Source organism: Rhineura floridana, chromosome 11 (assembly GCF_030035675.1).
Source record: "Rhineura floridana isolate rRhiFlo1 chromosome 11, rRhiFlo1.hap2, whole genome shotgun sequence".
Taxonomy (NCBI): Eukaryota; Metazoa; Chordata; class Lepidosauria; order Squamata; family Rhineuridae; genus Rhineura; species Rhineura floridana.
In genome coordinates, this window is record NC_084490.1 from 17,229,085 (window position 1) to 17,252,103 (window position 23,019).

General features: G+C 41.9%; 2 protein-coding genes across 4 annotated transcripts in view; one reads left to right on the plus strand and one right to left on the minus strand.

Moving 5' to 3' along the window:
* LOC133367500 (uncharacterized) overlaps positions 1-6,423 on the plus strand; it is a 51,151-nt gene extending 44,728 nt beyond the window's left edge. Inside the window, exons 16-17 of the mRNA XM_061591596.1 lie at positions 2,258-2,359; positions 3,597-6,423. Of these exons, the coding sequence (XP_061447580.1) occupies positions 2,258-2,359; positions 3,597-5,581 (2,087 nt within the window). The 3' untranslated portion in view covers positions 5,582-6,423. The remainder of the gene's footprint in view (positions 1-2,257; positions 2,360-3,596) is intronic.
* The window catches only part of ITGAL (integrin subunit alpha L), an 80,103-nt gene continuing 62,845 nt past the window's right edge, over positions 5,762-23,019 (minus strand). For 2 of the 3 annotated variants that reach the window (XM_061590405.1, XM_061590407.1), the window contains 8 exons: positions 19,602-19,688; positions 17,318-17,393; positions 15,488-15,598; positions 15,181-15,252; positions 12,720-12,824; positions 11,242-11,337; positions 10,113-10,220; positions 5,763-8,121 (listed from right to left, as the gene is read on the minus strand). In XM_061590405.1, coding sequence (XP_061446389.1) covers positions 7,930-8,121; positions 10,113-10,220; positions 11,242-11,337; positions 12,720-12,824; positions 15,181-15,252; positions 15,488-15,598; positions 17,318-17,393; positions 19,602-19,688 — 847 coding nt within the window. In that variant the 3' untranslated portion in view covers positions 5,763-7,929. Of the gene's footprint in view, positions 8,122-10,112; positions 10,221-11,241; positions 11,338-12,719; positions 12,825-15,180; positions 15,253-15,487; positions 15,599-17,317; positions 17,394-19,601; positions 19,689-23,019 lie in introns of all 3 variants that reach the window. The other variant, XM_061590406.1, reaches the window with a different exon arrangement.

Genomic DNA, 23,019 nt, shown 5'->3' on the forward strand with positions numbered 1-23,019 from the left:
GGGTCTTTTAGTATAGATTGTAGTTGGAATGTGTGTAGCCAGTCTAGTTTCCATGAGGGAAAATCAATTTTCAGTTGTTGGATAGTGATTGGATTTCCTTGTGGAAAGAGATCTTTGAGTCTGAAGTAGTCTTTCCTCCCCCCCCTCCGTTTCCATGTATTTTTTCAAAAAATCATCTCCTGCATTTGGATAAGACTGCAGGGGAGTCAAAGGGGAGTAAATTGAGGATAGTTTCATTTGCCAATGTTTCCAAATAGTGAATGTGGTTTTAGTATACGGATTATTAATATTTTTAAGCCATGTATTATGAATTGGTAAGAATGGTAAATTCCTCAGTTTACCAGTGGATAACATTGATTCTTCCTATCTGATCCATGTTTTGTCTGATCGCGTTATCATGAAACTTAGCTGTTGTAGTTGAAATGCTGTGTAGTATAAGTATAAATTTGGAAGTCCCCATCCCCCGGAAGTTGTCTGAGTATAAAAAGAGGCTAATGCTAGTCTCGGTCTTTTATTTTGAAATATGAAATTATTTATCATATTCTGCCATTTACAAATTGTGTTATGAGTGATAAGAAGGGGAAGTACCTGAAACAATTGCTTACATGATATCATATACCCTCTGTGATATAAATTAGAATGCTCAGTAAATATGAGCATTATATAACCTCCACTGAAACAGTGTGAAAACAAATGAATGTTTAATAAGCAGGTTGTCTGAAAGTATAATTAGCAATCACAACAGTGGAAATTCCTTCAAATTCCTCCTCAAAACCCTCCTTTTCTGTGAAGCTTTTGCATGAACTCATGGTCTCCATAGTCAATTTTAAAAAACAAACCATAACTAAGTGAGAAACTGCATCTGATTTTGGATAGAAGAGCTAACATTTGCTGTATAATAACTAAAGGAAGAATGTAAAGTGATGTGTAGCTATAGCAAGATTCAGGACTCAAGTATGGGAACTGGCATGAACTCACATCTTCTAGCCCGGTATTCTTCAACTTTGGGACCCAGATGTTTTTTGGGCTTCAACTCCAACCCCAGCCGGTTTAGTCAATCTTCATCCCCAGCCAGTTTATGGGAGTTGTAGTTCAGCCACATCTGGGACTGAAGGATCATTTATCCTCTCCCATAGTTTGACACTTCTTTTACTATTTATCAAGGCAGTCTTACTGAGTTAAAAGGAATCTGAGTTGACCATGCACAAACAGGCAGTTGCTTAACATATGTGGGAAGCAGAGGATTAGCAGAATAAAAATTCAAAAACAAAAATAAATTAATGAACTTCTTTTTTTAACCAAATAAAGGGCATGTATTATATTACTTAGCTGCAATATTTTTAGCAAAGAGTAAGGATGTTGCTTTAAACAAACCTTCGGGCTTAGGGCGGTATATAAATTAAAATAAATAAATAAATAAATAAATAAAACGAGGGTCTTAGAGCAGCTCTAATTTAGGGAACTGACTGAGTTAAAACCGTAGAGCTTACACACGTTCTGCTGCCTAGAAAGGACTTAGAAGGAAGTACAGTTGTAGAAGGGGCTTAATCATGAAGGGACCTTCCTGTAGCAAGCGGATCTCCATAGTTAGATACCTAGGAGCATCCCCATGTCCAGTCTTTAATGAAAACAAAGCGTGCAGAGGACACCTGAGAGAGACAACGCCAAATAACAAGGTTCGATGTGGCTGCAGTAGCAGCATTTCATTGGATAGTATCGGGAGAGAAAGGAAAGGGGCTGTGAAAAGGATTGGGAGTCAAAACAGTAATGGAGTCAGTCTGGAAACTGTCATGATGAGAGGAATGTAAGAATTAGGGTTGGGAAAGTGAAAAAGAAATGATCCCCTTCCAACTTAGGGGTACATAGCAGCTCTGGCAGCTTTATTTATATTGTGCAAATTATCCCCAGTTTGGTAGAGGAATGTCTCAGATGTGAGAGGTATTGGGAGGGTTGGGATTTTTTTTGTTATTATTTTTACGTGGGGCTCCATGGAGCTTATGACTGTTCTACTGGGCTCTGTAGAAAGAAGAGTAGATACGGAATAGGAGTCTTCTCTAGTGGTCTGGATTTGTAGGGTATGTCTGTTCTACAAGATGTTAGGGAACTTGTATTATGGAATTGTCAAAAATATGTGTATGAGGGTGTCTCTTTTATGGGCCTCCATAGGGCACTGGGGCATGGTTATTCATTGCAGTGTTACATGTCTCCATGGCATAGACATATCTGCATACAAATCTGTTTCTTTCTCTGCCATCAGAATTCCCCACTGGTAACGCTGCTGTGACTTCCTTTATGGAAAGTGAGAAAGAAGCATGTGTCTTGGATCTCCAAGATTCCAGTGATGGAGAGTCATTAGGAGGTGAGAAATTAATGGAAGCTTTTTTAGTGTAATGACTAAGAGTGAACTAAAAAAACCACAACTAAAAGTACGCAAGAGTCAGTCTTATTTCTTATCATTTTTCTGAGGTTTCAGATATGTCATCAACCCTTCCTCTCGATTTGTGGGAGAGATTTCAGATGCTATATGTCACATACTTAGATCTGTTTAAGCTTTTTGTTAAATTGTGCAGTGCAGGAAACAAGTTTTGCAATCTGTCTTTGTCTCACCACGCCAAGCTAGGTACTGGTGTTGAGGGAGCACGACTAAAATGAGGCAGGTGTTCAGCCAATATGTGGTAAACTATATTTACTTCTAGCTTTATTATTTATTTATTATTTTGATTTATATACCGCCCTTAGCAAAAGTAGCTCTCAGGGCGGTGAACAAACAAAGTAAAATACAATATATCATAATAAAAGACCACAAAAACATATATAAACAAACAACAAAAACACGACAAAAACGAAATACAGCACAAATTAAAGAAAATACAGATTAAAAGATTAGAAAGGTTAAGAAGATTAAAAGATTAAAATGCCTGGGAGCATAAAAAGGGCTTTACCTGGCGCCGAAAAGATAGGAGTGTAGGCGCCAGGCGTACCTCTTCGGGGAGGCTGTTTCACAACTCAGGGGCCACCACAGAAAAGGCCCTAGATCTGGTGACCACCCTCCAGGCTTCCCGATGGGTTGGTACTCGGAGGAGGGCCTTAGATTCTGAACGAAGTGAACTTTAAAGTTCTGAGTAGCTGCAGAAAGTGAACTGTATACTGTAAACTCTTCATACAGCTATCTAGCTTTTACTTGATCACTTTTGAAAGCTGAACTAATACATTCCACGTCTTATCAGAATGCATCAAGGTGTAGATGGGCTGTAACATCTCCGTTATAACAAAAAGTCCTATGTAATAAAGAAACCTATTGTCATTCTCTTTGACACTCTAATTGTACAGACAATTCTATTATTTCCTTTTAATGAGAGAGCCATGAGTAAATCATATCCAAAGTAGCAACCATGATTTCATCTTGCAAGATTTTGTGGCAGTTTAAAAGCAGGAAGGAATCTGGTTCAAGGATGAATTCCCTTTGAATTTGTAATCATTATTTACTTTTAAATGTATAGTCTGCTTTTCCAAAGTTTAAAGTAGTGTACAGTATAAAGTTTTGAGTTTAGCTGCCAACATTGAGGTAAAAATCTTTGGTATGGTTGTTCTGACAGAGGGCGTTGAGATAATAGATGAAAATAAGGAAGAAGGTGCAGAACCACGGAGCATACAGAAAGAAGACAAGGGAATTCACAGAGAGGCAAAGAGGCAGCAAGAAATCTCTCAAGAGAAGGGAATTGTTGCAGAAAGTCATCCAATGGAGACTACTCAACATGAGGCCAATAATGGTGAATCTGTAGTTTCTGTGGAACTGGAATCTACAGACAATCTTTCTGATAATGACAAGGTGCCCAAGGCCACCATCTGCCCGGACTGTGGGAAAAGCTTTAGTAACAGCTCCCACCTAGTCCGGCACCGTCGTGTACATACAGGAGAGAAACCCTACAAATGCCCCCACTGTGACAAGAGCTACCGCCAAGACTCCCACCTTGTTCAGCACATGCGCTCACACACAGGTGAGAAACCATACCGCTGCACACACTGTGGCAAGGGCTTCTCACAGAGCTCCAACCTTATAATTCACCAGCGGACACACACAGGCGAACGCCCCTTCACCTGTCCCGAGTGTGGACGAAGCTTCAGCCATAGCTCTGACCTCATCCAGCACAAGCGAATCCACACAGGCGAGAAGCCCTATGTCTGCTCCATCTGTGGGAAATGCTTTTCACAGAGCTCCAAGGTCACCCAACATAAGCGCTTCCACTCTGGGGAACGACCATTTTCCTGTGGGGAGTGCACCAAGACATTTCGTCTCCGTGCTGACCTGGTCCGCCACCTTCGTGCCCACACTGGTGAGCGGCCCTTTGGTTGCCCAGAGTGTGGGAAGCACTTTGCTGAGAGCTCCCATCTTATCCGACACCAAAGGATCCACATGAGTGAGCGGCCCTTCCGCTGTCCAGACTGTGGGAAAGGGTTCAACCAGAGCTCCAATCTCCAGCAGCACCAGCGGGTGCACCGAGGCCAGAAACCCTTCAAATGTGACGAGTGTGGGAAAGGTTTTGGTGTAAGCTCAGCACTCTTGCAACACCAGCGCACACACACGGGTGAACGGCCCTACTGCTGCAGTCAGTGTGGGAAGAGCTTCAGTGTCAGCTCCACCTATCACATACACCAGCGTATCCACGCTGGCCAAAAGCCCTACTCTTGTGCCGATTGTGGGAAAGGGTTTGTGCGCAGTTCTGCTCTCCTCCAGCACCAGGCCACCCACACTGGCGAAAAGCCCTTCCGATGCCCTTACTGTGGAAGGGGCTTTGGACAGAAGTCAGCACTCTCCCAGCATCGGCGAGCCCATGTACGCAGAGGAGAGACCTTGGCTTTGGTGGAAGGGTGGGACACTGCAGAGATGGAAGGTGTTGGAGACCAGGAGGTAGAAGGAGGAGTGGACAGCCTATGGCAAGGCAACGGAATTGGGATCATGGAGCAGGAGTGGCAAAGTGAAGGGGATGAGGGCATGAGACGGGAGTGGGAGGATGACGGGGATGAGACTATGAGGGCAGAGTGGCAGGATGACACAGATGAGAGTGTGGCACAGCGATTGCAGGAGGACGGCAGAGAGAGTATGCGGCACAAGTGGAAGGGTGGTGTGGATGAAACCGTGAGGACTGTGTGGCAAGATGACGAGGATGAGGACGAGGGAGTGGAGCAGGCCTCGCAGGATGATTGTACCGAGAGCATGAGGCTAGAATGCCAGGATGACCCTGATGAAGAGGAGGAGAGGGTGGAGGTGGGCTTGCTGGAGGATGGGGACGAGAGCATGAGGCTAGAGCGTCAGGATGAAAGCGAGGAGGATTTCCAAGATAATGATCAAAGCATGAGGGGAAAGTGTCGGGATGAGAGTGTGGAACGAGATTGGCAGGATGACAGGGTGGATGAGTGGGAGAATGCAGCAGATGAGAATTTCAGGCCAAAGAACACAAGCGTGGGACAGGAGTGGCGGGACAGCGAGGATGACAGCGAGAGACAAAGTTGGCTGGGAGAAGGGGAGGACAGCTTGGAGGGAGAGGGGGGAAAAGAGTGGGAGACAGGGTTGCCAGGATGAAGATGAGATTGTGGAATTAAAATGATTGGCTGGAGTGTAGCAGATGAAAGAATGGGTTTGGGATGCCTAGGGAACTCATACTATAGCCAGACCTAAGGAAGCCATCTAGATATAGTGGACAGAAATGGCAGGACAGTCCATTGATGCAAAGTGGCCTTTTTCTCCTGCAGCAAATATAGCCATGTTTGGGTCTGTGGGAGATTTTGTCCAGACTGCTCTCCACTTGAAAGTGTTCTTTGCTCCAAGTACTTGCATGCCTGTACTAGATGTCACCAAGTGGCTGCCTCATGGTCAACCTGTATGATGATCCAGCTTCCTGTGTTGTCCCAAGTCTTGTGCCATTTGCTGATCAAATTAATTCCAAATCGGGTGATTTTATTCAATCAGTTTTTAAGTCTTACCCTTAAGTACATGGTGTGCCATGCTCCCCAACCCAAACTATGTTATATTAAAAACCTATACAGCTCCTCCCTTAGGTAGGTGCCTTTTCATAAATAGGTGGGTGCCTTTACTGCTCTAAGCAATTCTTGTTACAGTCCTTGAATTGATTTGCTAGGAAGGACACCTCAACTGAGTCTGGAAATTTTGAAATCATTGGCTAAAAAAGGTGCTGTGTGAGCAAAAAACATTTGTTGTTTTATTTTCACTGTTATTACTTAGGAGCCCAGACTCTCAGGACATATGTAAGACTCCAGTATTTAACTAGAACAGCTTTTTAAACTCTTACTGCATGCTCCAGACCCTTGCCCAGCCCTAACTGTAGTTTTTTTTGTAACATTCTTATTTCTTGCTCTTATCCATGTTTCCATCTTAAGAACTAATAAATGCTCTTTTTGAATCCACTCAAGTGCTTTGAATTCTTTTAACTTTGGGGTCAGGGTTGTAGTCAGGCTAAACATTTTTCAAATCAATTTCAAAACAGATGATGTTATATAGCCCAGGCATTTTGGATACACTTATTTGTGTATATTATTTGCAAGCAGAATGAATGTACACTTACAAATGCCAGCTAAGCCTAGATGAGCTGATCAGAACTTGCTGGCCTTGATCCAGATAGCTGCATGATTTATTCTGCATACCTAAAGGAGGTGTGAATTTGTGTTTCTCAAACAGTATCACAGCAAACCTCTTTTGAAACAGATTGGAGTTTCATTAGCAGTTTGTGATACAGCATGGGAGGTCAGCCATTCAAAGAGAAAAAACCAAACATTTTACAGAGTGTACCCAAAGCCTCAGGGGCACTTAAATTATCCTTTTGGTTCTTGGCCAATCATTTCCTTTCATTACAATTTAAATGAACTCTCACATCTTTGTATTCTGGCCCACCTTCTGTGAAGCTGTCATCTTACTACATTAGTTGAATTTCATCTTCTCACACTGTTTTTTACTATATAGATCTTCTCAAAAGCAGTTATATTGTGGCAGGCTTGATTATGTTGTTAAAAGTTACTGGGTTTTTTAAAGCACTTTGGGTTCTATCTGGTGACCTAGTAAGACATGGTGAATATCCTAAGGAAGAAAAGTAAATAAAACCAAAACAAATATTGTGGGGAGGGACAGAGGGAGAAAAGATAAATTACTAAGATATTTAATTTAAATGTAATTGGGCAAGATTTGTTAATTTAAAGTACAAAATTAATCTATTGGAAAAACCAAATTTGGAAGGACACAGATGTTATGTAAAAATATCTCACTTGTTCTTTTATGCTTAATTCTGGCCTGAATTTCCTAAAAATCTGTGGCTGCAATTCTATGTATGTTTACTTAGGAGTAAGATCCATTGAACTACGTGGGGATTACCTCAGAGTAAAAAGCATAGAATTAATTGTTTCTAAAAGTGGAGGAAAAATTAAACTGACTTTCATAGTTGCCACTTCACAAAAGTATCTATTAAAAGCCTAGAAAAGGTGGGATATGTTCTTACAGAATCATCACCTCTGATATGAGGGGAAGGGTAACTTCCTTGGCTTATTATCTAGAAAAGAACCTTATGATATACAGATGTAAACCAGTGCCTGTTCTTTTCATTAAGGGCCAGCAGGGAAGCACAAGCACAATCGTCCACAAGAATGCAATTCCTGCTTTCAGCTGCTTGTTTCTGTCCCCCTCATATCCACCTGCAATCTGCTGTTCCAGTGCATACAGATGACGGGTATTCTTCCAAGACCACTTGTGGAAATACCAGAAATAAATGCAATCACAGCCCCATTTTCCACATGTGTGAATTGCAAGAGATTGAGTGAAAGTCCTCACTACTGGCACCAGAAAAGTCTCTCTTTCCTCTCCTGCACACTGAACATTCAAGCCAAGTATTGTGGCTCTAGTCTGTGGGGAAGAAAGTGATCTGTTCATTTAGTCTCAACTTCTTCATTCAGTGGTTCTGTAAAGTCTTTGGTTTCCTTTTCACTTTCATCCCCTTCACTGTCTTCCAATTTGGCTTTCTCTGCATCATCCACCAGGTTGCCTTCTGGTTTTAACACGTTCTCATTTTCTTCTTGAAGGTCCATCTTCTCTTTATAACTACGTTTGAAGAATCCACACTAGATTCAAAAAGAAGGGGAAGCTATTAGCAGCCGCTTGAGTAAGATGCACTTGATTTGGATGCGGGAGACCTCACTTCAAATCCCAGTTTAAGGCTTTTGCAGTGGCCATGGGCAGCATGCTAGCTCTCACAACCTAACCCAGTAGTCTTCAACTTTGGGATCCCCAGATCTGCAAAATGGGCCCTCCTTACATTTTTGTTCTACAGATATCTACCTTTTCCCCTTTATTTTTCCTAGTCTCTTCTCATCACATATCTTGAATGAACAAAAAAGAACATGTGTGTGGAGGTGCCATTGGTGTGACCAGCATTAGGCCAAGCCATGACCCATTTATGGGTCCACCAGTTAAAGACCAATGGTCGAACATATCCCCCAGGATTGTTGTGAAGTACTTTGTGCACAGTTAAAATGAAATACGATAATAATAGCACAATCCAGCTCATGTTAAATATATTTGAGCAACTGATTTGAACTGGTGCCATTCATATCTATGGGACATAAAAGGGCTTAACTTTGGCTGGATCACGTGGATTATCTTAAAATAAAAAAGAACATAGGAAGCTACCGTATTCCATTGGTCCATCTAGCTCAGTGCTATCTATACTGACTGGCAGTGGCTCTCCCATGTTTCAGACAGTGAGTCTCTCCCAGCCCTACCTGGAGATGCCGGGGATAACTTGGGACCTTCTGCATACAAGGCAGATGTTCTACCACTGAGCTATGGCTTTTCTCAGGATACGGTTTTCAACAGCTTTGATCCAAGATAATCTCTTAAAACTGAAGTGGAATGGAACCAACACACATCCCTTACTCATCCAGAGAAAGAAAAACCTTCATACCATTGTCTTCCCTTTCTCATTTCAGTGACACTATTCTGTACAACTAACAGAGCCCTGGATTTTGCACCAAATATGCCCAGGTTCTCTAACAAGGCAGACTGCATCCTGACAGCAGAACGACACTGACTGTGATATCAAATATATTATGCCAGTTTGTTTAGCAGAATCCCAGATGCAGGTTTAGTTTATTCTCCCATGGTTTTTTTGTAACAAGGATGGCTGGCGGCCATTGGGAAAGCATTTATCCATGGATTTTTATCTTTGCTGTAATAAGCCTTGTAGTAACAAAAACTAAATACAACAAAAGCAGGCACATAAAATATTATTCTTCTTAGTTTATTAAATTTCTATCCTGCCCTTCCAAAAGGAGCCCGGGGCGGCAAACAAGGGACAAAACACTAAAAACATTTTAAAACATCTCAAAACCAAACATCTTAAAATATCTTCAAAATATCTCAAAAAGCAACTCCAAAACAGACACAGACTGCAAACATCAATTGGAAAATGTGCATAGGTTTACCTAATAAAACTGTTCCCAAATAATTATAAGATAAAATTTATAACATGCCTGAATAGATTAATCTTTTAAAACTGAACTGCAGAGTTGTTGGTGTGCTCTGTGTCACAAATGAAGCCCCTAGAGCACGATCTCAATGAAAATTGGCAGTCAGGAGGACTTAATGCTTGGCGTTCTAAGGCTACTGGCAGAACTGAACAAGAATTTGGTGTAATTTACCGAATTTGACAGGAACCAAGTTTGTTTGAAGAATGTCTCCTAGTTCAGAATCTGGGCTTTCGATCAAGTATTAATAGAGCCAAATGGAGAAGGACCACAGCTCGGAGGTAGAGCACATGCTTTGTATGCAAAAAGTCCCAAGTTTAAACCCTTGCATCTCTTGGTAGGGCAGGGAAAGTGTCCTGGAGAGTCATTGCCAGCCAATGTAGAAAAATACTGAGCTAGATGGACCTACGGTCTGACTCAGTATAAGGCAGCTTCTTATGAACTGAAGATGAACTTTCGGATATCAACAAGAGTAGCTTTATACTACTACTAATAAAACTTATTACTGAATTGCCTAGAAAACTAGTTGAGGTCTCAGCTCCTCATAGTAATGCTAGATTCCCAAAGTACTGTACATCCAGTCTTACCTTATAAAGTGCTACAATGATGAGAATTAGCACGACCAAGCCTCCCACGCCACTGCCTATTATAATAGGGAGATAGTTCATCTCATAAATCATCTCCACCTCAGCAACCTGTAGAGATGTGGGGTCAGGGGAGAAAGAAAGGACATACTTCATAACCGACCATATTGGATATAGTCTGAGACCAACAGCCTGGTTCTGAAGGAGCAAATTCAGCAGGGGAAAGATCTTCACATATCACTCAAGACTGGCATTCCCGCCCAATCCCAGATTTTCTTGATCAAAGGTCTCTCTCATGTTCAGAATACACAAAATATGTTTGTTGCTTCTAAAATAGAAGCCCAGCTATCATATAGTCAAGAACAAAGGCAACAAAAGCAAATGCCCAAATACAGCAAAGGTGAAGTTAAATGCAAAGTGCTTTCTCAGATGCTAGCTAGTGATTTCAAAACCGTAATGTGCACAGTACCAAGAAGGGTTTAGGCAGGGAAAGTTGTAATTTAAAAAAAACAATCATTTTAATAGAAAGGAAGCCATACAGCTCAACATGCACAGCTGTGTAACACTTTCTAGAAATCCTCAAAATTAGATTGGCTAAAGGATAGGAAAAGGATGGAATATGCTCTCTTTTCCTTAAAATTATTAATTTATGAGAATTCTCTCTAGTTAATTAATTTGAAATTTAAAAAATTAAATACTATTCTATATACTCAATGAGAAAAAAACTATCATTTATAGTCACATTTTGGGAGCTTCTAGACATGCTATTTATTGAGCATTCATCATTTGTTTGCACAGAGGTTATATGGCATTGCCACCATTTGGTTATCATCTCACACTTTCCAGTGCTAATGAGAAAAGTGATAGGATAATTGTACTAGAAAGTGTAGGTTATTAGCCAAATGTGTGAATAAGCAGCCTATCTGAGTGCCCAGGATGTACTCCCAGAAGGCAAGAAGGCTGTTAATTCTGAAATAATCAAGAAGAAGAGGGTGATCTTGTAAACGATCCCTTCTGGAAATGGGTTGGAGAAGGTTAGGGTAGAAGGAATGCTATGAAGGAAATCCTGCACACAATATGGGTACATTTGCAGAAACGGAGGAAAAGAAGTAATTCCAGCAGCATTAGGTACCTGAAATGGAGCAAATTGAGTCTGGTAGAAATTTGTGTATCTTCTGGTGTCAAACGTAAACCACAAGGCTGTGCAAACCTTGAACTGAGATAATTGCTGGCAGGTTACAGAAAGGGACAGTTAGTTTTACACCATACTGGGCAACATAACTCATATGCAGAAACTCCCAACTTGCATTTACAGCAAGAATTGTGTTTCCAAGCACTTATCATTGCAACAGCTAACTTGAAGTCACTTTATTTTGGTGAGTGTCTTGGGAGGTTTAAGGAGCCCACTCAAAGATTTTCACATGTGCAGCTGTGGTTCTAGATCTAGAGTAAGAACTTCACAGCAGAAATGTAACATGTCTGTCCAGAAGGAATGGATGCCATGCCATTTGTGTGATTTATGTTAAATTCAATTGCAAATAAAACATCCAGAAGGGCTGGAGCTTAGTGATGGAGCTCAGCTATTCCACATGCAGATAGCCCAAGGTCAAATCTGACATACCCAGACCTGCTTAGTTCCAGCAAGGTAGTGGACTAATGGACTTAAGTGCTTTTGGATGGTACCTTGGGGCCAATTTTAGTGCTGCAAGTGTTAAGTTGGAAATGTAGATTGTGATGGTTATTGTTATTTAACTCTTGTAAATTGTGTTTTGTAAATAGTATTGCTTTATTGTATTGCTTTATTGATGTATTCTTATATTGTATTTTGATATTTGTGTCTTCTGTAAGCCACCTTGAGGGCCTTGGGCCAAAAGGCGGGGTATAAATAAATGAATGAATAAATAAATAAATAATTCTCCAGCATCCCCAGAGAGGACTGAAAAAAATAAGACTATCCAAAACCCTGGATAGTTGCTTCCAATCAGTGTAGACTGAGCTTAGAGCAGCTAGATGTAAAAAGAGGACAAAGCTCTTGCACCTTTAACTGTTGTGTAGAAGAAGGGACTGCAGCTGGCATAGACTGCATAAGACTCTCACAAAAGAGAACAGGCACTGGTGCTTACTGGTTCAAAACTCTTTATACATTTTGAAGTTTAAAAAAAGACCTCTTTCAGGAGCTTTATTATTTTTTCAAATTTAAAAATAAATTCTCTTTTTGCATCTGTGTTGAATCTCTGCAATGCCCGACAAGCAATCTCCATGTCTTCAACAGAACTATTGAAGGTGCAAGAGCCCCATCCTCTAATTGAACTAGATGGACCAAAGGTCTGACTCAGCATAAAAGTGCTTCCTAATTAATGCCCAAACCCAATTTACTGCTGGCCCTGAGGGCTCACAATATCTTTCTTTTGTGATCCCTATGCTGAATGTATTGCCCTACCAGGATAAATACTGGGACTTTGAATACACTGAAAACAGGACCCACTAGACAGGGAAAGGATCCCATTCTCTTAACCCTTTCTATAAACCTAGGTCCCAGTTCCAAAGGTGGATGGATGTGTTGGTGTCTGCTGCAACAAGTTATCCTTTACAGACTATTCAAACCTTTACCTCAATTTTGCTTGTGACATACATCATCCCCATAATATGGATCACAGAGGAATTTGTCTGTCCAAGGTCACATTGATAGATGCAATATTCGCCAGACATACATTGCTACGAAGAAAATAAGGGAGTTAAATAAAGGATCCATCCATACTTTAAAAACTTTTTTTTTCAGGAGTGGTTATATCTCTGGAACTTCACAGTGCTACCTACTTTTCACCCAACTTCCCTGAGCATATATAGCAAGCCCTGCTAACTGATTTCTACTTAATAACCAACAGTACTGCACAAGAAGGAACAGTGAAGGACATTTTAAGGCTTTGCCCGCGTAGTCAGAAATTATTTTTTGATGTTACTTCCAAAGCAAGGCAAGTCATAGAATCATAGAATAGTAGAGTTGAAAGGGGCCTATAAGGCCATCAGGACCAAGGGGAACCAGCATTGGATGTTCCAGCTGTGGTCCTGAATCCTCCAACTCAAGTGAGGTGTAATTACCTCTGGGAAAAGTGAAACTGCTTTAGCAGGGCAATTCCAGAGGTAATTGCATCATTTACTTAACAATAGCTGCAGGGTGGACACACCCAAACATTATCTAGATAGGAAGGCAAAGATAGCAAAGGTAACCCTGTGAAGTGTGGATTGTAAACTGTAGAAAAATATTACCCAGCAATTTAATGCTGTGCTTACTGACACAGAAAGACAAACACATTCAAGCAATTCACTTGTATAGAGCAAAATGAGGCTGTTTAAAAAAGATTCTTCAAGGTAAGCGCAGTTCAATATTAGATATTCATTGTTGGTAGATGAAGAAACACAGTACCCCAGTCACTTTGTTTGTTCATCAGCATTTTAGTATGAATTGCTCCTAATTTGCACATTTTTATTTGTAATTTTTGCCAGACCAACACATTTTTGCAAAGCAATCCCAAGTTCATTTTTAATATTATTTTCATTTCTGTGCACACTTTAACCGCATTATATGCATTTTTGTACACATTACTTGGGTGGCGAACTGCACTGGAAAATTCAGAGAAGTGTGAATTTCTAAAGATGGCTGTTTTTCTGTTTACTTATTTTTTTTGAAAGTGCAAATTAGGTCAGTTTGCCCATAAACAGTAGTGTAGTGGCAAATTCAGAAGTGCAGGGTCCCTTCATGATAGTCACAGCCACACCTCTCCTTCTTTTTTTACTGCAGAGTTAAGAATGAGATTCTTGTTAATGCCTTCTCCCACAACAACAGATGTCCCTAGGAGCCAATAAGCACAAAAGAGGAGAGTGTTAACTACTGAAATGAGTCTTCTCGGTGGCTGACTCCTTTCATTCTAATTGGCTCCAATCCACAGGAAAGAACAAGGAAGCATGTTATAGGACTTCTCAGTGGGTCACACCTCTTTCATGCTGATTGGCTCATAGGATGCTGGAGACATTGGGACCCTACTCCCAAGAAAGTAAACGGTCTAAAAACCCCTGAGACCCTGGACAACTACACCATTGGCCATAAATGCAAACTGAATCGCATTTCTCTCCCACCCCTACTTTCAACAGGCTTTGAGATGTTGTTCTTGTTATGTGCCTTCAAGTCGATTATGACTTATGGCGACCCTATGAATCAGCGATCTCCAAGAGGATCTGTCATGAACCACCCTGTTCAGATCTTGTAAATTCAGGTTTGTGGCTTCCTTTATGGAATCAATCCATCTCTTGTTTGGCCTTCCTCTTTTTCTACTCCCTTCTGCTTTTCCCAGCATTGTTGTCTTTTCTAGTGAATATTATCTCATGACATGTCCAAAGCATGATAACCTCAGTTTCATCATTTTAGCTTCTAATGATAGTTCTGGTTTAATTTGTTCTAACACCCAATTACTGGTCTTTTTCATGGTCCATGGTATGTGCAAAGCGCTCCTCCAACACCACATTTCAAATCAGTTGATTTTTCTCTTATCCACCTTTTTCACTGTCCCACTTTCACATCCATACATAGAGATCGGGAATAGCATGGTCTGAATGATCCTGACTTTAGTGTTCAGTGATACATCTTTGCATTTGAGGACCTTTTCTAGTTCTCTCATAGCTGCCCTCCCCAGTCCTAGCCTTCTTCGGATTTCTTGACTGTTGTCTCCATTTTGGTTAATGACTTGCCAAGGTATTGATAATCCTTGACAAGTTCAATGTCCTTGTTGTCAACTTTAAAATTACCTAAATTTTCTGTTGTCATTACTTTAGTCTTCTTGATGTTCAGCTGTACTTGTGCTTTTGTGCTCTCCTGTTTAACTTTTAACAGCATTTATTTCAAATCATTACTGGTTTCTGCTAGTAGTGGTATTGTCTGCATATCTTAAATTATTGATATTTCTCCCTCCAATTTTCACACCTCCTTCATCTTGGCCCAATCCCGTTTTCCATATTCCGCTTAGTAAATTACTCTTAGTAATACTTAGTAAATTACTCTTGTTCAGAGATCACCTACCTCAGTCAACTTGACTTGACTGTTTGTGATTGTTTTGTTCATTTTAACAGGTTTGCACTTCACAGGGGGAACCTAGGAAATGGAGAACAATCCATGCATGTTTTCATAGATAAAAATATGGAAATTACAAATTACTGGATCATTTTTTTTAACTGATTGTTTGGTCATGCTTCACCTCCCTGGCAGCTAATAATTTTGCGACTCCTAACCATTCCTCAACAGTCCTAATCTAGCACTAGAGGGTGCTGAGTTTCCACCTTGTACTTCCACTCGCTGCCCTTACTCTGTTATTCTACATCATACTTACAGTCTGGATGTCATCCACCTTCCATATCAGGCCGGCAGGAAACGTGATTGGCACCTTCACAAACACCGTCAATGCAGGAGGCGTGAAAGCGCCCATGGGCAGGTTTGTTAGCTAGGGGGAGAAGAAAAAAAGAGAAAGAGACTAAGGCAAGAAGGAGACAGAAGCAGACAGTGGTGGTAACACAGTATAAGGCAGCTCCTTACATCCAAGTTAGACTTTAGCTCAGCACCATCTAGGTTGATTAGCATAAACCCTCTAGATCAAGGGTGGGGAACTTTTGGCCCTCCAGGTGTTGCTGAATTACAGCTCCCATCAGCCCCAACAACCATGACCAATGGGCAGGGATGACGGGAGTTGTAGTTCAGCAATATCTGGAAGGCCAAAGGTTCCCCACACCTGCTCTAGATCTCACCAGGACTGCGTAGGGGCCAGAAGGGTAGCCATGTTAAGTCTCTTGCAGCTAAAACAACTATGTCTTGTGGCACCTTAAAGCCTCAATACAGTAGGGCCCCGCTTTACGGCGTTCCGCTTCACGGCGCTTCATTCATGCGGCGGTTTTCAGTTAGGGAAAGGCCCTGCTCTTACAGCGCTTGTTCCGCTTTTACAGCGGTTTCTTTCCATCGCGTGCCATTTTGACGTCATTTTCGCACAACGTGGCCCATTATAGTCTATGGGGCCCTGCTTTACGGCGATTTCCGCTTTACGGTGGGGCCTGGTCCCTAACCCACCGTATTAGCAGGGCCCTACTGTAATTTATTATGGCATAAGCTTATGTCATAATAGATTTATGAGTCTTTAAGGTGCCACAAGCATTTTTAGTTAAGATCTTTCACGATTTGCTGTTTTATTGCTTTCGCTTTTTAATAATCTGCTGTTCTTATTGTTATATTGTTTTATTTTGGTTTGCTGAAAGGCAAGAAACAGGCCAATCTCTATAGAGAATTGGCTTACTAATGCCAGGATGTCTGTGTTATCAAGTTACTATTTTTTGTGAATAGCCACTGTTATTAAGGTAATTGTCGCTCCCTGTACCTTTCTGCATTTCATTTCCTTCTGACTTCATGGTTTATAGTTCCCTCCTCTCCTCCTGCCCCTCCCCAATGTATATCTGTGCCTGCAACTCAGGATAACACTTAATGTATCTAAAGCTTATGCCACACCATAACAAATATGATAGTCTTTAAGATGCACAAGACTCTTTGTTGTTTTTACTAGACATGATGCTATACATGCTTATGTCAGGGCAATACCTTTGTCAAGCCAACCAAAATGTCACAAAATAGTATGCAAGATTCTGAGTTCTCCAGAACTGGTAGTAAACAAAGCATAGTTAAGCTGCTGGGCAGGATTCATACATAATGCTAAGCCATGGTTTAATAAACCATAGTTTAAGAGTGAGAATGACAGGAGAGAGATAATGAAAGCATATGTAAAAGAGTTAGTGCTTGGTGTGGATGTGCTTGAGTAAGAATATAAAGAGAGTCCTACTGACCTCCCTAAAATCAGCAGGCAGTGGCAGCAAGTATTTTAAGAGAAGTCTGGACTCAGCAGAGTAGTTGAGTGTCTGACCTAGTGACTCCAGAAAGGTCATAATTGAATCCCAGCTTTCCCCCACAATGCAAATAGCAGGTGCAGGGTCCCCCAATCCAGATCAAGACCACAAAGGGTTAAAGTTCTCCCTACCACTGCACCCCAAGATCTGGATCTGGATTGGGCTTCCTGTGCTCGCAGTTTCCCTTTTAAGATCCATTCGCACAATTGCTAATTGGCATCATGTCCAGTTTGGCCCTCAGATCTCTTATTTTGTGTAATTTGCAGTTTCTCGCTCACTTCATATGAGTGTGTCATGGTCTTGTTTTCCTGATTTGTAGACCGGAAGTCAACATAGCGGCTGGATGTTTCTAACCTGCATCGGAGAAAAAGCAGAAATGAAGATGAGGGAGGGAGGGAAGGAAATCTTCCCTCTAAGTGGCATCTACCACAGCTAAAGTGACCCTGCAGTGGCTGCAGCGAACTCAGACAGGTGATGCCAGACACTTCCCATTGTTACCGCAAACCCATTGCTGACACCACAGAAGTCTCAATCACCTACAATACTAGCTAGAAAGGTGTGTGCATGGAAATTTGGGCTGCTTGTTACCAAAAGGAGAGATTTTATCTTCAGCTGGCCTCATGGCCATTGTTTATGTGGCTCTATGAAGATGCCGTGATTCTGGGCCATATTTCTTCATTATACAAGAAACACTGGCTGATAGCTATCTGGCTGAGTTGTTCCCTACAAACCTAGGGCCAGGCTGCATGTCACACAAGGAATACATTATTTGCTCCATTCTCTTCTTTGGAATCCTAATCATCCCCCTTTTCTTAGCAATTGGTAATGTATGGACATGTCCTAATGCAATCCAAGTCAGGCATGAGGGCCAAGCTAGACCCGAAATGCATTGTGTGAATGCAATTTAATGTGCACATTTCTGTTTTGTAAATAGCAGCTGTGGGAGAGTCTCTGAGCAGCCTTGGATGGGCTAAGGAGGATCCTGCTCAGGTTTCCTTGATTGCTATTTACATAACAAAAACATGCATGTTAACAGAGCCTAGATCAGCTCCAGCTGACAGCCAACCTCCCTCAAGTTGCCAGCTACCGCTGCTGAGGCCATCAGAGAGAGAAGCAGCAGCAGACCTCCATTGTGCTTGGATACCAAGGCTGGTGCCAGACTTCAGGTAGCCTTTGGCATGATGCCACTACTGGGCTGCTAAACACCTCCTGGTTCCCCAGCTTCACCCCACATGGACTCAACACTCTCCCTGGCCCTCCCAGGTGGCATTTTACCCAGTCTACGTATCTATGAAATCAACAGATTTTATAGATCTCATGGATCTTTACCTAGGGCTTGCATTTTGAATAAATTAGGAGGGTGGGCAGCCACCACAAATGGAAACCAAGATTCACTTCCATTTGAAAGCAGCAGCACTGCCTGCCCACCACAGAAATGGCTGTCCAGGGCCAGGCAGGGAGGGCAATGACTGTCAGCATAGCCAGGTGAGGGGCCCTTCAACTCTCTGGGGTCCTTGACTGGTGCTTGACCTAGCAAGCTGCTGGTGCTGGGCAGCTGAGAGCCCTGCTTCCTCTGGCTACCAACCACCGCTGCTGAGATCATCAGAGAGAGAAGAACACTCCCTAGACACCCCTCTACCATGCCTAAGTACAGTTCCAGTTGAGAGCCTCTGCTATGTATATGAAAGTAAAGTATCCAGAATTTGTATAGAACTAATTATCTTTTATAAACCACCCTGAGAGAGCTTAGCACTGAAAGGCAGTATACCAGTATTAAGAATAAAGTAAATAGATAAATAATTGTATTTGCATAACAAACATCACATCTAGCTTGGCTCAGAGACTGTTTAACAAACTGCAGAATGAGTCTACAGATTAAAGATATATTTGTGTGAGTTTGTTCAATTTTATTGTCGGGAATGATTTGATTTGGATTCCTGAATTGCACAGAGGGTTGGACTTGATGGCCTTATAGGCTCCTTCCAACTCTACTATTCTATGATTCTATGATTTCATTTTCTTTAAAATGCAATTACAAATAATGAATTTTTGAACAGATTTTTTTCTTTATAAGTTCTATTAATTCTATGTAGCTAAGATTATCATCTGTCTATTCAGCTACATATACTTGGGAGTTGGGAGAATGCTTTTAATAAATAATGAATATGTACAACAAACAACTATCTTTTCTCTTTTGAAGCTGTTGCTCTTGAATGCCAATCCTCATTCTGGGATTTATATTTATGGATCCTACTTCATTACACAGCCACCAAATTCCTCCACATAAAACAATCCCGTATGTCAGGAAGAAGGAATCTGGTCAAGCCTTCTACAAAATTTATTATTTTCTGTGTGGAGGGATTTTTATTTTCATTCAGAAACACACCCACACACAAAGCTGGGATGTACAGGATGCTGGATTCTGCACACAATACCAAATTCTAGGCTTGCACATCTGTTGACATGGAATCACAGAATGCACACAGCTCTAGTAAAGATTCTCAGGCTCTATGCTCAACCTGAGGGGTGAAATGGGAGGGAGAAAAACAATCCATGTCTTACTCCTTGACAATGATGTTGACAGGGTACTGGACAGGGATGGCAAGGCTGGCCTTGTTGTCATGAAGAGTGTCATTCGCCTCATTGTCACTACAAGACAGACAGAGAGAGAGAGAGAGAGAGAGTCAACAGATGTCAAGAAGATACAAACATGCCACAGTCGCCCCCCCCCCCCGGCAACCTCAGGCTGGTGGTGAATTTGGTAGCACTGAACAGCTCAAGTGCTTCCCCTGCAGCTCTCATTTCCCCAGACACCAAAAAGGCCTTCGATAAGGTTTGTTGGCCATTTATCTATAGTACATTGGAGATCGGCTTTTCACCCAAATTCCTAACCTGGATGAAGATCTTATATAGGAAGCCTAACTCTAGAGTGCTCACCAATGGAGTTCTTTCTCCCTTTTTTTTCTGGAGAAGGAAACCCGGCAGGGATGCCCATTGTCTCCGCTGCTATTTGACCTTTGTCTTGAGCCATTAGTGTATGCAACACACAACAATGCTGACATTAAAGGTCTGTGTTTTGGTGGGCAGGAGTACAAGGTTGCTCCTATACGGACTACATGTTGGGTTTTGTAACGGATCCAGGATATTCCACCCTACTTTAATTGCACTATTTGATTAGTATGGCACAGTCTCTAGCTATTACGACAGTTGTTCTTATCATAAAGGGTATTTCTTCATGGATGACCAGAGGTCTCCAAGCAGGTAGTGTGGCTCTCCCTACAGATCAGAGACAGGAAACACTTCAGCAAATACCTTTGCCCCTCCCCTCTTGTTGAGGCTCAGTTCATTTCTTGGAAAAGCCATAGAGACCAGCCTCAACAGAAACGAAAGACTCAAACACACTACATGAATAAAGAACACTGAACCAAACAACAAATATGTTAGGATCCGGAACAACTGACCATCAACGAATAAAGAAATAGTAGGAAAGGAATCATGGCAGTCATTGACTTGGTCCTAGCCCCCATAATTTGCAGAGACACAGAAATACTCTAAGGGTAGGCTTGGAGACCTCTGATCATCCATGAAGAAATACCCTTTATGGTAAGAACTGTTCCTTCTCTCATGGATGACAGGGGTCTCCAAGTGGAATGTACTAAAGCTGCAGACCTAGGGTGGGCATAAAACCTGTTGCAGAACTCTGCGCCCAAATGATGCCTCCACCGAGGCATATAGATCAATTTTATAGTGCTTTGTGAAAGTACTGGGATAGGACCATGTCACTGCCCTGCAAATATCTATTATCGGAGCATTTGTTGAGAAAACTGCTGTCGTTGCAGCAGATCTGGTAGAGTGCACTGTAACGTGCATTGGTGACAGCAGGTGTTGCAGCAGGAAGAGTGAAGGAAAGCTACAGGGAAATTTTCTTTTAAGGAATTTTGTTTTGTTTTGGAAACACAAAAACAAACAGAGATACTATGCGGGGAGGAAAGAAGAACAATGACAAACAACATAGAAATAAAGCAGTAAATAGTAATAAAAAGCTCAGTGAGGAGAGAGAGATCACCCACAGGATGTACTCAGAGCTGAGACAGAAAACAAACTGAGCCTCAACAAGAGGAGAGAGGTAAAAGCATTTGCTGAAGTGTTTCCTGTCTCTGAGCTGTAGGGGGAGCCACACTACCCACTTGGAGACCTCGGTCATCCACGAGAGAATTCACATTCCCCACCAGGACTCTTTGATTCCTGACAGTTCCATATCTGTCCCACAGCCCTAACTTACCTTATTTACCTAACTTATTCAGGTCCCCCAGTCATTTGGGTCGTTGATAAAGTGAAATTTGGATGGGATACTGGCAAGGGTGAGTGCGGACCTTGACAGGTGAACTAATTTGCCACTGAACCTGGGGGGCAGAGTTAATGCCCTTAAAATGAGAATTCTGTCTTGCTTGACTTATGTTTTATGAGGTATCCCTTAGTATATCCCACAAGTGTATTTCAAAGAAAAAAATGATGCCTTATTCTGTTGGCTTACAACAAGCCTTTTAAGTTGAGACCTATCCCAGTCTGCGTCTGTGTTAGAATTGCTTTTAATATGTCTTTTAATAACCCTTTTTTAAAAAGATTTTTTAAAGGGTTTTTAAAAATGTTTTTAACTTTGTTTTGTTTTAATGTATTTTAAGGTCTTTTTATGATGTTTTAAAGTGTTTTTAGTGTTTCTGTTTGCCACCCTGGGCTCCTGCTGGAAGGAAGGGCGGGGTATAAATAAAATAATAAATAAATAAAATAAAAAGTTCCTTTGGGGAACAGCCCAGAGAATGTCAAGAAAATGCAGTGCCCGGTGGCTGAGGGTGGTTTGCATTCCCTAATTTAAAGCTGTATCATTGTGCCTTCCCCCTAACTAACATGCAGAGGTGGTAGTACCTGGTGCCATTCACTGCTGTGTTGTGGGTAATCTTGGAATTGTTTTATGTGGTTCCATTGGGAAGATGGAGTGCTGTTGGCTCCTGGAATACCAGAGGGGGTATTCCCCAACCAGACACATTGGCAGTATGGCAGACTTGGGACAGACTGGTGAGATAAATGCATTTTGACTATTATACACATGAGGGGCTCACAGTTTGGTGTAATCCTTGCCTGAAGACTGGGGACAAGACTTTCTTGTATAATTGTTGGGTGGAAAGGGGCCTGTACACGCTAGACCAGTTGGTTGGGTAGGATGTGGTATGACCTTCCCAGGGCAGCACACTGGCACCACATCCAATCGAAACGTATCTTATTTGGCCCTGCAGCCCTCAGTGCCTCAGAACCTCCAGAGCTGCTGGAGGACCTGGTTGCCTTAGCAACCTGGTAGCTGGTGGTTTCATGTCTGGGGCAGTGGAATCTGCTCCAGCTTGTAGCCCAAACTTTCAAGAAGCTGTCCAAGGTGATGAAGCACTGCCCCATTGACATGGAGCCACCAGCCACCACTGGCCTCAACTGAGCATTAGAAAGCAGGTATATACATATATCGATCACATCTGGATAAAGCTAAGTTTGATTGGAGAGTTCTTAGGGTGGCACACAGAACAGGGACTTACAGCACCCAGTAAGGAAACTACAGTGGAAGGCAGTTTTGGCTTCAGTGCGAGTAATTTCTCTGGACCTTAAATTGCGCTTAATCCAATAGAAAATGTTATTCAGAGTGTATTGGAACTCTTAATGGCTTCACCAAAAACACATTTCAGGTATAGACAAATGCTGGCGCTGTTGCACATCTCCAGCTTTATTGGTATGTATGATGTGGTCCTGCCCAGCAGTAACCCCATTCTGGTCAGAGGTCCTCACATGCATTAATCGAGTGTCAGAGAAATCTTTGATATTTGCAGATGTTAATGTAATGTTGAACTACATTCCGGTGTTATGGGACCTCACTGAGGGTCAACTACACTGGATCCTGTAGGGCCTACAGGAGTGTAGACACTGATCATGGTGAAGCAAT